Genomic DNA, 16,808 nt, shown 5'->3' on the forward strand with positions numbered 1-16,808 from the left:
TCCCAGTTTGTATCATATCAGGGAAAAATTCCTCCTACTGGGGGACTCGACAAAAAAAATGCTCCATATAGTATATTGCTGCTGAAGCTAACTGTTGTCAGTGTGAGAGTATTTTCTGAAGCATTTCTAATGCAACACTTCAACGTAAATTCAAGCTAAATTTTTCTTCATTTATTAAGCCAGTTACTTCTAGACTTAAAATGCCCTTTAAACCACAGTGTATCGAATCTTTATGCATCATCTATTGCCTTCGTATTGGATCGTAGACCTTGTATCCAGTAAGTTATTGGACAGTGTCAGAGGGATAAATACTCTTCTCTGCTGAATAAATGTGTGATGTAGTTTAAAAGATGTGTTTTAAGCTTTCCAGTTTCTTTTCCATATAGGACCTCCAGGTCCTGTTTAATTGATTTCACTTCCATATGTTGTGCAGTTCCTTTTGCTGTGTATCAACCACCTTTTAAACGCTACTTTACGGTGCATGGGTTAGGGTTAGGGTTACAGTTTACTATGATTAGTATTACTTCTGTTGTATTCTTTTCCCAGTACAGCCATGAAGCGATGACTGTTTACACACATGCATCTGTTTGACTCACTGTGCATATGTTTTGGCGTCACTTTGATTTACAGTGCTGTAGCAATGAATTGGGAAAAATGATCTGTATACAGGTGTGCATGTGTTTGTGTGTGTTTACCTTCATCAGACCAGACACCTCTCCTTTCTGAAGTGGTGCAGCAATGGAGGGAGTGAACGGCTTACTGTCCTCCACTGGTCGGCCTTTCAGGAAGTGTTTTCCCGCCTCATAGATGTCCACCTCAATCATCTTCCCTTTGAACTCAGCCCTCTTAGGTACCAGCACCTGCAAACCAGGAGCGACACATCACAACTGATGAGACTGAAGATTTTAAAAACATCACTCACTGTAGCTGCAACTGTATACTGCACACACCTACACTAAAAAAGACACGCAAAAGCGTTCTATGAGGGTCAAAAGCAATGAGTGATTGAGTGACTGCATTTCAGTGACCAGCAGGAGAAATGCAGTAACTTGCTGTCATTCACCTGGAAAGGCAGACCTACTGTATATAACCATCTCAACCCTCTGCACGTTTCTCCACGTGTCAATTACATTCTCAATTAACTGCTGCTCCAAACTGCTTCCCCCAGCGCTCCCCCACACTGTTATTTAGCTAGTCCCTGCCTGCTTACAAAAAAACCACGGGGCTGAGTGTTTTCAGTTCCATTTATGGAAGCCCTCAAGGTCAAAAACTACGGCAACAGCTGTGAGATAAACCAGAGGGATTTGCTGGTTTGTCTTATTATTTCACCATGGCAACGATAAATCTCTGCTGATCACAGCAGGAAGGAAGAGAAAACAAAGAGTTATAATTACGGCTTAGTGTGAAATGGAATTTATTCTTAATGACTTACCCCTGTAAATAAAGATCATATGCAAATGCTTTTCCTTTCAAAACAATTTTAATTTTAAACTAATCACAAAGTGGACAGATTGACAATGATGTAAGTTGTGTGGTTTGAATCTGGATTTACCTCCATTTTTCAGCTCTTGCTTTCAGATTCAATCTCTCTGGTAAACACTTGTAGAATGACAGGTGTTGTGATTATTGGCTGTTTAAAACTGTCGGCATAAGAGCTTGTGCAAGTTAAAATCACAATTTAAGCAGAGGTTTTCTTTGTAAAGGCGCTATAACATGTTATAATAACACGAGTGTTTGACCTGAAAAGTGATGCTTTTCGTCCTGAATAAGCAGACACAAGGACAGCTATCTGACACTGCACTGATCACTTCCTCAAGGAACACTCATGTTTAAAGACAAAGTATATTAATCTGATAATACTGATAATAAAGCGATAATTTGTAGATCCCAGTTGGGATGTCTTTTTGCATGCCTCTTTCCATGAGCAGATCAGAGGCTGCGTTCAGCTGCAGAACAGCAACCTGGAACCTGCTGGGGATTCAATGTCTTGCCCAAGTATGCTTCAGCAGTGCTGCGTGCTGACTCAGATCATCTGGTGGTCTGTCTAACCATTACACGACACTGCAGGGCTAAGCTACTGACTGGGCAGAGAATAGCATGTGAACTGGTGGAGGGAGTGTTACTGCTGTGATGGCAGGAGTGAGCCTGGCTCAGTGTTAATCTGTCAGTCTTTTTCCAGCTGGTGGAATATGATAGGAGATGGAGAACAGGCTAGACAGACACACAGCCAGCGCCACACCTGCCTAATCAACACACCTGCTGCTCGACACTCTGACCACTGTGAGTGCGCGCACGTGTGTGTGTGTGTGTGTGTGTGTGCGAGCAGCCAGCGGACTGGGCTGGGAGCAGAGAAGTAAAACAGCAGGGCTGTGGGGGAGGTAGGTGAGGATGTGCGTGTGTGTGTGGGTGTGTGGGTGAGGGTCATTCGAGGCCCATTACAGGGTGATTAAATGATGAAAGAGCTTGTCTGCTTTCATTGGAAACCCCCCCTCCTACTTCCTCACTCTGCTACTGACACACACACACACACACACACGCACACGCACGCACGCACGCACACACACACACACACACACACACACACACACACACACACACACACACACACACACACACACACACACACACACACACAGGTGGGTTGGTTGCCTATTATACCCGTCAGGATAGATATCCATCTGATGGTGTAAAAGTGAAACTAGGCCATTTGTTCACACTCACACCTCTCTCTACCTTATTCACCACTTCCCTCCACCCACCCCCCCTCTCTTTCCACTCCTTCTGTCCTTATCTTTGCTCCCACTACTTCTCACTTCTTTCCTGACCTTTGACTTCCCCATTTTTTCTCCCTCACCACGCAATCCTCCCCAACCGAACCACTCTATGTTTTACTTCCTTCTTTCTCTGCTTTCTCCAAATTCCTACTTTTGTATTCAATTCCTGGGATGTAGTTACTCGGTGATGAGTTTAAACTTAAAGTTTTGAGTGTGATCACATTATAGCACCAAAAATAAGTACTGTGTTCTTATGTGTCTGTGTGTCCTATAGATGTGGTGTAGACATACAGTATACATGATACAGGGATGTATCCCTTGGGGAAACAGATTCAGAGCATATTGGTGGATAGTGTTTTCATGTTTGTTTTACAAGTCAGAGAGTGATTTAGGAGTTCATGCCAAATACTTAATATCCCCCCGAAAAAAGAGAGAGAAAGATCAAACACGTCAGAGTGCTCTCCTCTTGAGTACAGTGAACACACGCGACATACATGCCTGCATATGCAGAAACGCATGAAGGAGCGTACACTCGTACAACACACACATGAACCGAGTGACACTTGTAACTTGAGTTTATAGCCTGCAGAAGGAGGTGCAAAGGAGGAGGAGAGGAGGGGAGGAGAGGAGAGGAGAGTGGAAGGGAGGAAAAATTATTACCATCCCCTGCCCTCCCCACTAATAAAAAGCATAACTTCAAACATGTTTCTGATGATGGTTAAAGCAGGAGGAAATTGATTTATTTGAAGATGTTTTAAAGTGAATTTTTCACAGGTTGAGAGAGGGTCTTTGAAGCCATGCGGGTGTGTGTGTGTGTGTATGTATGTGAACGGCTGGGTGTGTGTAGGATGGAATGTTCATGTCTTTAGGGCTGACCTTAATGTTAGTACAGTAAAAAAAAAGCAAAAAGTACAGCCGCTATCAGCAGCCAAATGCTCTCATGGCCACCGCAGGGTGTGTGTGTGTGTGTGTGTGTATTTGGAGTGTGTGTGATATTATAGCTAACCTACTTTAGTCAATACAAGCTTAAGCTTGTGACACCTGCTGTGATTACTCCTGTGACATGCAAAGCAAAGCTTCTGATCTGATTTGCTAAGTGTGAAAATGAGGAAGGGTTGGATTAGCTTCACATAGGGAAAAATTTTCATCAAATGCAGATTAATTTACAGCTTTTTTCACTGTATGTTTTTGATGGTGGATACAGAGTGCAGGCCAACTAAACTATTTTAGGATTCATTCAGCGCAGTGTCAACAAACAGCCAGCGCACTGAATCCTCCTTCAGCAGACCCCCATACAAGCCAGCCTGATTAGAAAGTTGATCACCAAATGTACGATAACAAATAATACTATTATCTCCTAAGATAAACAAGCAATGCAAATATAACTGAATGTATATAACTGATTAACGTATTTATTATTGTAATTATCTTACCTGTTCGTAGAATTTGTTGTGAGCCACGTAGTATTGGGCATCAAACGACTCCTCTGTCACCAACACATGCTGCCTCTCCCCTACCTGCACCGGGAGTGAGAGAGACACAGAGAACAGCTGTGAAACTGTGTTTGCTCAGGCCACAAATATCAACGATATACAAGTTTATTAACGTATGAAATATCATCCTGTCATGAAGCATTTGTGCAAATGAGTTTTTATCTGTAGACGTAACCATCTGTGTGTGTGTGTGTGTGTGTGTGTGTGTGTGTGTGTGTGTGTGTGTATGCATGTCCTCAAGCATATGGTGACCATAACCTCAGAGAAACAACAGATTAATATCACTGGAAATCATTTAGGACCCTGCTTCTCTCTCTTTCATCCCTGCTTTCTTTTCTCTGGTTGGTTCAGTCTGGTCACACCAGTCAAAAGTGACTTTTTTTCTTGCCATTGCTATGCCTTTGAGACAGATAGGGTACAAATTCACTTAAAACAGATACAGTGGTAAGTTAGAACATTTCTTCTTCTTAGAACCCTTCCACCCCCCCACCCCCCCGACATAAGGCTACGAGCTGTCACACAGGCCGTGCATGAGGGATGTGTGTCTTCACATTTTTAATTCAACACAAGCAAGCTGCCTCGGTCATACAAAATGCTTCTATTCATCAAGATCCCAATTCAATCAAAGTTTTGGGCTTTCGTGTTTTTTTGTTAGCGCAGTTCACCATTTAATTACAATCTCAAGGTTTCTAAGCCACTTCAATTTTAGCACTTTGGCTGAGAGGATAGTCAGTACTGTTAAACTCAGGTCCTTACAAAAAAAAAAGGATGGAAAAAAACACAAGGCTATACAGGATACAATTCAAATGCTTACAGAAAACAGTCTATTCACGACATCAGAAAATCAAATACCACAACAAGGCCTCCCAATAAAGAAATGTAACATGGAACGTAATGACAAAAAATACTTTTGTTGAAAAATGTTGTTGACTGATAGACGGAGAAAGATGAAAAGAGAATCAGAACTTTCATGAAAGTACTGCAGGCATGAATAAAGCCTGAATCTCATGACTGACTTAGACATGAGGGGGGGTATCTTCTCATGTGTCTCCCGTGGATCAGAGTCTTCACTATCCATTTTTGAAGAAAAGTTAATACTTTGTTTTTAGTGTGGCCTAACGCAAGAACCTTGATTTACGTACAATTCATCTTTCGTGCATTTCAGACATTAATTGTTCATGAAGCTTCGATCCAAGCCCAGGAAACAGTGCTGCAGAGCATAAACAAACTGGGTTTTAAAAATCAGCAACATATAGCTGAAAATGTTGGGAGCACAGTGTCCTGTAGGCTCAGTGGGCAATATTTGCATTTCAACTCTGTCAGTGATGAGCCCTGCACTGTAAAAGTGTGCTGACTGATCATTTCCTGAGCAATGTGTCAGAGCCTTAGAAGTCATGGCTCTGACACATTGCTCAGGGTGTTTCCATTTTTTGCAGACACCCATCTTCTGTGCTCGTTTCTCCCCTCCTTCCTGTCCTTATCCTTCAGCTTCCATCCCTCTCTCCTATCTCTGGGCATTTTCTTTGTTGTTCATACCTCTCTTCCTTCCACTATAACTCCCTCTCATCCTTTTCTCCTTTTTTTTACTGATTTGTGTGTGTGTGTGTGTGTGTGTGTGTGTGTGTGTGTGTGTGTGTGTGTGTGTGTGTGTGTGTGTGTTGCACGTGTGTGTTCCAACACAGACAGCACCTGCACAGGCACGCTGACAGACTTAAAAAGAGACCAAATAAATCAGCGTTTCCTGCAAACAGAGCAATTTTCAGAAAAAGAGGGTGGAAAAAATATCCTTTGAACATTATTACTGGATGGCGAACATTTCATTTTGGCCTCTTGTTTGCTCCTTCAGACTGAAGACAGATGTCTCCGCTGTGAACATGTGAAAAAATACCATTTTCACAGTGTTGTGAATATATATATTTAAGGAAAAAATGTTGTTTGTCTCACTTAAACACTTAAAATGTAGAGTTCTCTTCCATAAACATCTTTTCATTCTGTTTCTCATCAACCACTGACTAATGAACATCATTAGTTTTACCTAAGTACTATGGTTTGTTTTAAGCTGCTACCATTTTCCCGGATGACAGCAAACATGCAGAGGAGGGCCCCTTAAAAATGTGGGAACAGGCGGTCAGCCCAAGTCAATTAGCTCTGTGCAACACACAAGCCCATCTTACTTAAGCCTCTTGAAGCTTTCATTTACTTTTCAGTCTTACACTGTGCTTGATGTGTATGATGTGAATTTGTATGAATCTGCCTAAATACCTAATCCACAGCTAAGCAACCAGCAAGGAGCTGGGACTAAGTTATATCCTACTATGTTGATTGAACTGTGGATAAGAAGATGATCATGCATGAACACACCCCTGGATAGACAATGACACATATGAGAATGCAGTGAATTCAGTAAATGAAAAGTTGATGAGCTGCACACACCTCTGTGCACCACACCAGGAGTGTGTATGTATTTGTATGCAATAAATGTTTTGGTCCTTTCCTTGCATATCTGAATATGTGAGACTCTGCATTTAAATTTGTATTTACTCCATCTGTTGAGAAACGTCAGAGAATACCAAACAAGGCGTGTATGTGCATGTCTTTGCACAGTGAGATGTGTATTTACTTCACCATCCCAAGAATAACATCCCATGACACACAGCAGATCCACTACAGATTTGTGGGATCATGAGTTTAATTGATAATTAATCCACATTATAACAAGGATAATGAGAGAAGTGTGGCTTTGAATTGTAATCAACATTTTTGTCTCCGTCACAAATAAGGGAGCAATTCGCTTGAACATCATCCGAAATTTCTCGCAGCATCTGTGGCCTTTTTACCATGCAACTGGTTTATGCTTCTGACCAGACTAAAAAGCGAATGAGTGAGCAACAAAAAAGACTGAAAATAGGCTGTATAGCAGTATTGCCAATGACACAATACTGGACAACAGAGACAGTAAAGGCAGTAATTTATATTCTTTAATTTAGAGAAAAATCACCTTGACTTTGGGCCAAACACACAGTATATGCCTATCAAAACATGATTTCCTTAACCTACTGTCAATCAAAGCAGCACTGGGGGCAAAGAGGTCTTTCTGCCTCACCTGAATTACACCTGGCTCTTGTTGGCTATTGATATTCTCATTTTGTTACAGGTTAAGCTGTATATAAACATTAGTACACGTTTATAGAGTGTCCCTCGCTGTTGAGTCCTAACCGTGACTTAAGGAAAAACTTACATATTTAATGTCCCTCTTTGCTCCAAAATCAGTTTTGGAGCAAAGAGGGACATTTAAGTTTTCATTTTCATGCTCGTACAGTTGAATGTTTGAGCTTCACTGCACAGAGTGATGTATGAGCAGAGTCTGACACGACTGTTTTCACATTCATCTGCTGTTAGTAAGTTCCTCTGTGCTCACTCAGAATCCAGAAGCGGTCCTACAAGCATGATTTGTGACATCACATATAGTTGGGAAGCCAATCCTGGTCCGGTGTAATGTGGACACTTGAAGCCTAAGGTGCACAAACACTGAGACTTGACTTTTCGGTAAGGAAGCAGACATCTCTTGTGAAGTAGTTAAAGCTCACATTCATTCGCATTATCACAGATTCAGGATTTTTAATGAGGGAGAAGGAATAGATGTCATTTTAAGGGGATAATCAAACTTTTTTTATGGAATGACCAAATCAGAAACACATTATTAGTCAAAGTGTTTTATATACACAACCTTTATTTTTTGCATTGCATCATCCTCTTCTGGTTTGACTCTTCAGTCTTCATCAAAATACTTTTATTTGTGTAAATTGTGTAAATTGCATTCCACTAGAAGGTTCTAGCTCCCCCGCACAGATGCGTGTCAGGTAGCGGCTTGCAGGCTTATGCAACAACAAATCTGAACACTATTCTTCCAGTCATTGTACATTTCTGCATCGCTCTCTCTTCCTCTGACCCACATGTTTTCAATTCTTCCTCTATCTCTTCAACTTGTTATCCACCCCATCGTTCTTTTGCACACACGTGCAGAACATGATATGCTTTCTTGCTAACAAACCTTACCAAATTATAGCAAACATAAAATCAGCAGCACACACTCACACGCTGATCAGCTGTTCCACACAAACCTGCGCACACACAGCCTTCTGTGGCCCCTTGTAGAAAGCAATTTTGTTTTGCTGCCTGCTAAACAATCGTTGCAGGGAGTGATTTAACAGGGCTAAGGAGAGATGCTCTGATCTTTCAGAGGTTCTCTTTGAATAAGCTGCTTTAAAGGAGAAGAAAAAAACACCCCCGTTGGTTTGGGTATTTTGTTTTACCCTGAAGCCAAAAAAAGTACGAGAGATTCAAACTTTTCAGTGTTTGCCACAAAGACGGAGAGGATTAAGGGCAGCTTTGGTTAAATGTTTGTAGAGACAAATGTGACATCGACACAGATCAAAGTTGTACAAATTAACTGTTTAGAAGTGTTACTTTAGGACACACTGTTTGGAACTAATGCTTAACAGAAAGTAATGCACTAACAACATGACGAGGGAGACATATACAGCATATAGGATGACATCATGGATAGATTGCAGTGAGGAGGGTGAAAAGAATAAATAAACAAAAAAAAAAAGACATTCATGGAAATTAAAAAAGGCTAATAAATAACTAACTTCAACAATGTCTGTCATAAATGAGCTGTCTCAGAGGAGTTTAAGTCCTCTACAAAGTGCTCGAGGCCAGTCTGTTCATGTTCTCACACAAACACACACACACACACACACACACACACACACACACACACACACACACACACACACACACACACACACACACACACACACACACACACACACACACACACCCAGTAGCAGCTGAAGGTTTTCCTACTGACTCCTTATTTATCCGTTCACGCATGGCGCTCACCTGTCCTCTACAACACGTACAAATACGTTCCTGTCTCTTACTTTCAGCCTTTCAGCAGTGAAATCAAATCTAGTTTACTTTGCAGTATGTAAGAAGTAATAGACTGCCAACCATCTATGCAGCTGCACAAAAGAAAGGAAAGCCATGTTAACAACTGCCGCTGATACGACTGGCTCCAACAATCTACGATGTCAGATTAGTCATGATCTTTGAATTATTCCCAACCACTTGAAAGTTTGATATAGTGAAAAGAAGTATGATAAAGAACACTTCATGAGGACCGGTTAATGTCAAGTGTTTGGCATGTTGATTAAGCAAGAGGAAGTTAAAGAGTTCAAAGAGGAGGGAATGCTGCAATTAATGGCTTTGAAAAATAAACCGCACTTTGAGAAACAATGGGGAACAAATGTTACTGGTAACTGAAAGTAAACAATGAAAAAAGGAAGTTTGCAACCAGTCCCAGACACAAACACTCCTGCTGGTAAGACAAGTGGACTCCAGAGTCATGAAGTGCTCTTTGAAAGGCACATGAGCTTTTTATCCAAACAGCTCGGATAGAGCAGCAGGTGCGTGGAGGGATGTGTCTGTTTGATAGAGCCGGAGAGAGGACATTAAAAACAGGCGTTTTTTACTGCATCTACCGACCTGAAAACAAAATGTGAATATATGTAAGAATTTCAGAAAAATGCTTTCTGTTGGTAAAATAAGCAATGAGAGTACACACAGCACAGTACAACACCAGCCTGCAAAGCTTTCGACTCTCCCTCCGTACAAATCACTTAAAAAAAAAAGAAAGTCTTGATCTTTCTAGGGACCTTCAAAAACATATATGTACAAGTCGCACACTTTACGTTGTTTCCACTTGTGTATTTTTCAAGGCTTTGAATATATTGGTGAATGCAGACACAAAAAACACTACCACTACATACTGGTTGAAGAATTTACCTGCAGAATTTATCTGCGGTTGAGATGCTTCTTGTGCACAAAAGGAAAAGAGAGGTCAATATTTTTTTAGCACTTAATTTTGTCAATTGTACTTCAATTAAAACACACCGTGCTAGATATTGTCCAGAGCCTTGAAAGCACAATTTCTTATCTCAATATTCCTCCATGACTTTTGAAAAAATAAAAATGTTTCAGAACAACTGCCGTGGAGTCAAAGTTTAAGAGAAAACACATTTCCTTTTAGTTCCCTGCTTCACTGAACTCTGAAGCACTCAGTGAGTCGCAATAAATCAATGAACCAGCTATAATCTGGATGAAATATTAAACCCTCGACAGTTATAAGAAGTTGGGAACAGAGAGGAGCTGCTGTGGAGTATCGTGGAATTCAGACTCTTTCAGACAACTGAGACACCATGAAAATAAAGTTTGTGTGTGGGAGATTTAGAGGAGATCAATGATGAACAAAGAGGAGATGCATAATGATGGAGTGACAGGAGAAGATGAATGAGGTACAATATGCGCTTCAGCTTCATTCTTTGTGTGTGCGTGTGAGTGGGCGTGTGTGTGTGTGTGTGTGTGTGTGTGTGTGTGTGTGAGAAAGAGAGAGTGAGAGCGAGCGAGAGATGGGAGACAGAGACAGAGCAATGCAAAAAGGAGGAAAGATATTAAGCAGCCAAAATTTGAATTTTATCAGCACAGAGACCCAACAAAACTGACCAAATCTCTCGCACACACACACGCGGGCGCGCGCGCGCACACACACACACACACACACACACACACACACACACACACACACACACACACACACACTGACAAACAGAGCTACATGTCAGCACAGCCCACACACCACTATACCAAGCATTACTTTCAGCTAGTTTAATAGCAATTACTCTGATATACCTCCCTGAATACACACTGAGTTTAAGCCTCACTAAGTCTGTGTGTGTGTGTGTGTGTGTGTGTGTGTGTGTGTGTGTGTGTGTGTGTGTGTGTCTTGAGGCCATACACCAGACCCAGACCTCTAATGCTTTCTTGGCTTTCATAGCCACCCCCACCTCTCTCTGAACAGGGCTGGTGAAATGAGAGGGGTTTTTGCCAGGACAGAACACTGTGCACCTGCATCAAATCTACCCCCCCCCCCCCCCGGCCCTCCGCAGTCTTCCCAACGCTCACCACTCTACGCCACAACACACACACACACACACACACGCACGCACGCACACACAGAGTAAAAGGATGTGTTGCTTATTCTCAAGAAAGCCAGACGAAGAAGTCAAACAGTAAAAATGTAATGAGAAATAACAGTTTAGCAGGGAGGGACACAACAGACCAACAGTATAGGAAACGAGGACCAAGGAGAAAAATATGAGCTTCACCTCACTTGACATATAGTAAACAAACAACTTGTTGTGTTATACTTAAAAGCACTCTGAAATCCTGGTGAAGCTGGTGCCCATGCTGTCCTTAAAAGATACAAAGTTCTGTGTTTGGTTGTCATGAACGCTGAGGTCACACAATTTAATCGGCCAAACAAAGACTTTCAAGAAGTTTCATTGAGAGTGAAAGGAACAATGGCAAACATGGAGATGCACTGCGGCAGCAACGGACAATGCACAAGCTTTTCTCAGGGCTGGTGGAGGCTCGCTTTTCAGCGGATCTGAATTCTGAAACTTTCTTGCGCTCCGCTTCTGAATACAGAGACAAAAACCTCAAAGGGAAAAGTCATCCAAAAAAACCCATAAAATGTGTTTTTTTTTCCAGCGTATTATTATTTTCTTTTGTCTTTTGCTGCTCCTGTTCCTGTTTACTGTCTTTGTGCTGTTTTCAGTATGTGTCAAAAAGGATTAGCAAACTATCACATTCTGTTTTACTCATGTTTCACGCAGTGTCCCAACTTTTTTGGAATTGGGGTTGTGCACAAAACATACTGTAAAAACCGCGTACCATCAGACACATGCACACTTGATCGCCTCATCAATTTCAACCAACCAACAGAAAAGACAATCTAGTCGCCACCAGGGTGACAGATCTAGTTTGTCAGAGGAGACAGATAGATGTCTCCCTCTAACACACACACACACACACACACACACACACACACACACACACACACACACACACACACACACACACACACACACACACACACACACACACACACACACACACACACACACACACAGGCCTGTGACAGCAGCCCGTAGGCTGTTTAGTGTCTCAGATGCTGGAATGAATCACATCAAAACAGAGACATGGCAGAAAACACAGAATGAAAGCCTCAGAAACATCAGTTACTAAAATACATGATATCACACACACACACAAACACACGGCAACACAACCCCACAGACACACAAAACACGTACACCTGTGCAAACGCAACATCGGGCCTTAAAACTAAAGCTCTGAAATTCTAAAGTGAAGCTCTCTTACAGCAGTTACTAGAATAAGTAAAACATACTAAAATCTGAATGTTGTTGATACACCGACCCTGAATGCAACATCATCCCACAGACAAAGAAGCAAAGAACATTTTCAATTTTTCAATTTTATTGTTTGTTTCTTGGCCATATGTATTATGTATGTATGTCACCTTTCATTACAGTGAGAGCGCAGATCCCGCCTCCTGACAGACCATGTAACAAATGCTCTGTGGTCTAAGCCAGTTCTTCTTCTGATACCAGGATCTATACTGTTAAGAACTGACCATATATTTCATATATTCCTTTCCTCTGCTGGGACGGTTACAATTGATATCATATCTCACATAGCCACAGTGATTGGAAATTGTAAAACCATTCCATTCTCCTTTATTTATTTGTCCACTGAGGGGCTTGTTTGACTGTGTGTGTGTGCGTGTGTGTGTGTGTGTGTGTGTGTGTGTGTGTGTGTGTGTGTGTGTGGTGAATGTCAGGAACCAAGCCCTTAGCATTACAACGCCGATGTGTCTGAAATTGTGTGTGTTGGCAACTGCAGCATCAATCAGAGCTCAGCTGTGATTGTCAGGCTGATTGTCTGTTATGTCCCTGTGGGCTTGGAGGCCTTGGTCTGTGTAATTCATGTGCATATGTGTGTAAGAGAGAGGGAGAGGAGAGAGAGAAAGAGAGAGAGAGTAAGAAAGTGCACGTGGAACGCACACATCTATACATCCACATTAATCTATAATTGCAACTGAAACCGATGCCTTGGCAATAGCAGAATGATTACCATTATCACTGGAGGCCACACCTGAAGACACAACATATCACATTGGAAGGCCTATCTAGTGAGTGCGTCTGATTGCTGTTCAAGGCTAGCCCTCTAGTCGTCCTGTTAGAATGAGAGAAATGTATGTATGTGTTTTGATAAGGGAGAAAAAAACATGAGCTACAAGGTCGTCCTGGTGGCTCTGTGGGATAAGGTGAGGATCATGTACTCCTAATGCCTGACCGGGTTAAAGCCGGCTCATGACCTTTGTTGCATGTTCATTCTCCGTCTACTTGCTTCCTTTTTTTTTGACTTTAAGCAACTGTGCAAATCAAAAAATGATAAAAGTGTAATTTGGTTGAAAGGTGATAAGACCCACAGAATTGTGTGCGGTGCCTAAGAGAGAGAGAGAGAGAGAGAGAGAGAGAGAGAGAGAGAGAGAGAGAGAGAGAGAGAGAAGAAAAGCAGCAGTTTGATGATGTGTAAAAGGTGGTAGATTTTCAAACAAACACATAAAAGGAAGTGGGTGTAAATACACAGACACTGTCAATCAAAAGCAAACAACCTTACAGTTCAGTAGTTTGTGTTAACTCTGCTCCTTTGATTTTTTTTGGCTGATACTGGCCCATCACAGACATACTGGCCTATATGATGTCTGATATGCGCTGATATGAAACCCTAAACTGAACTGAAGAGTTCAGAAAGTCCTGTAATATTGGGTATCTTCTGATGTAGAGTCTGGCACATAAACATTGATTACATATGTATCTGACACATTGAAATAACAGGTGTACGCATGCATAAAGTACTTAAAAAAACACATTTTTGCTTCTAAAACTGCACACATATTCTTAGAAATACAATAAATGGTTTTCTAACCAGTCTGGCATCTGTGTGCAGCATTTTCTTTCCCATCATTGAAGCATTCTTCTCAACTGAACAAAACATGAAACAAGTTCAGTGCATGTCAACCAATGTCAAGGAAGCCCTTAATAACTATCATTGTGTACATATAGTAGGTTTTGTCTTCAATTATGACTCTCTCCTCCCTTTTGTCTCTCTCATGCATTCAGAGCACTGACAGGGGGTTGAAGTGTTTTGTGCTGCCGTGTTCACTCTTGGACACTCAACATTTTGATTCTCTTCATAGGCTAACGATTCTGTGTCGGTGTGTGTGTGTGTGTGTGTGTGTGTGTGTGTGTGTGTGTGTGTGTGTGTGTGTGTGTGTGTTCATGGCCCAGCATGCTTGTGTCCTCTTCATCTGTCCCACTGATGGTACATTCTGAAGTGGTGCAATGATGGACTGTCAAGTACTCTGCTGTTTTTTTTCTCTCTCCGGCTCATTCAGGTACCCAAGGACAAGAAAACAACAGATGAACCAAGGGCATAGGGAGAGGAAGAAAATAATTGATTGGTTTTCTTTATGCATTTGATTTCTTCTTGCAGTCTCATTACAATCATTCTTTTTTTCCTTTTGTACTTTTGCTTTTCAGGGGGGAGGAGGGTAATCTGCATTCAAACACAGAGGAAAACAAGAAAATGGCCAACATACAAGCCCTTTCAGTGGATGTCATCCTTTGTAATATTGTGAAGATGGTTGTGAATATAGCATCTAAAAACTCACTTTTAAAGTGCTCCAAAGTTTCTTTTGTCAACACTAAATTAAAACTGATAGAGGCACACAAATGTGATGTATTTACTCCAGCCAAACTTCAGACAAGCTGGTCCGGCGATATGGAGCAAAAAGAGGAGACCGAATGAGAAAGTGCTGACACGAGATCTTGATGCAAGGAAAGGGACACCAGTGAAATGTTAACTTCCTATCGGGAAAAGTGAGCAGAGAGAGAAGTACTAAAGTTAACTCTGCAAAGCCTTTGGCCATTTCACACACAGCAGAGCACGCAAAGAACATTGGGTTAGAAAGCGCTGACAGTACAGATCATATGTACATACAAAAGGTCACACAGCAAGGGAAGTGTGAAAGCCACAATATAGTTTCCTATAGGGAGACGGCAAACTTGAGATGACAAAAATACAGTATGCTGACAGGCAGGTCACCAAAAAGGCATGATGGCCACAGATTTTATGGATACCGGTAACGTATACTAAATAGACAGGTAAGGCCACTGTCATTCATTTTCATATCTTTGCCATCTTTCATGCTTGCTCTGAGCTCACCCCACGATCTTTATTACATTAGATCTACTTCAGTTTCTTCTCTAATGTTTTTTCTTTGCTCTACTTTATTTTTCTTGGTTTTGTCTCCTTCCTTTTGTTCTGCTTTTCTCTGTGCTGTAAATCACTGCAGATCATCTATGCTACATAAATATAGCTGAGTTGAGAGTAAGTACAGTACATCACACATGAATCATACTAGATGTCCTTTAAACATGGTTTCCCAACTCACTCACATTTTAGTAACGGGTCTGTTCCACTCTGGCTTAAACATACACCCATCCCAAACATAACCTTGCGTTCTGATGTTGCCACCCAGAGTGCAACAGCATCATAATTGTGTGAAGAAATCAGTACAAATCCAAAGGTTATGAGCTTCGAGCCACATCTTAAAGTATATAATGGATAATAAATCCGACTGAACCTTAAGAGCTAACAATAACACACTTCAGGTGCATTGCACTTCACAGTCCACTGAGTGTTGCATGCACTGGATTCATCTTGCAAATACAAGTAGAACCTAAAAGCTTGTTTTCTTCACGAGTGAGTCATCAAGTATACAGTTGTCAACAGAATATACGGTACGTGAAATGTTTAAGTAGTGCCATGTTAAGGTAATGAGTCATGCATCTTTACTTAAACCTTAACATACATACATATGACATTGTGGAGGTTGCAGAATGAATACAACATGTCACTAATGTTTTTGTGAGTGATACAGATTGTGAGTGGACAGAAAAAAAGCAGAAATGAATGCAGTATGCCTGTTCATTGGCCACAGGGCCAGACGGCTGACAAACCAGCATTGATGGGTGTGTCTCAATCGTCATTCTATGGACAATGTGTGAGTATAGCATGAAGTGAACGCTGTGGTACAGTATGACTATTTATGTGTCAAAGAGACAAAGAATGTGACAGGACGACAGGAAAACACATAATAACCCACGCGCAGACAATGTGCAGACTGGAAACTGGCCCCTCAAACCACATACAGAACAACCTACTCTTGAAATTATGTAATTTCATAAAATACGCCACTCTTTCGAGGTTGAGAGGAGATTAATGTATTATGGCTGTTTGGTGGCCACAGGCTCAATGAGAACTGACACAAACCTACACTGATGTATGCATGCTTACTAGCCAATGTACAGACAAAGTGCCGACAACAGCATGGTGTGCAGGCTTTCATAATAATATATGTATGTGACAAAGAGACAGAGAAGGGGTCTGGACAGTGGGAGAGGATAAATAAACATACTATGTCTCCAAATGGTCTAATCCACATAGAAAGAAAGACAGGGAGAGGCTATAAGGACCAAAAAGAGCT

The 16,808-nt window shown here is 41.5% G+C and overlaps 1 protein-coding gene across 1 annotated transcript in view; it reads right to left on the bottom strand.

Annotated features, from left to right (window-relative positions):
- Positions 1-16,808, bottom strand: part of cdkal1 (CDK5 regulatory subunit associated protein 1-like 1) — a 230,243-nt gene that overhangs the window by 14,695 nt on the left and 198,740 nt on the right. The window contains exons 13-14 of the mRNA XM_070967372.1: positions 4,208-4,291; positions 696-860 (exon numbers count right to left, since the gene is read on the bottom strand). Coding sequence (XP_070823473.1) covers positions 696-860; positions 4,208-4,291 — 249 coding nt within the window. The remainder of the gene's footprint in view (positions 1-695; positions 861-4,207; positions 4,292-16,808) is intronic.

This window comes from Chaetodon trifascialis, chromosome 7 (assembly GCF_039877785.1).
Source record: "Chaetodon trifascialis isolate fChaTrf1 chromosome 7, fChaTrf1.hap1, whole genome shotgun sequence".
Classification (NCBI taxonomy): domain Eukaryota; kingdom Metazoa; phylum Chordata; class Actinopteri; order Chaetodontiformes; family Chaetodontidae; genus Chaetodon; species Chaetodon trifascialis.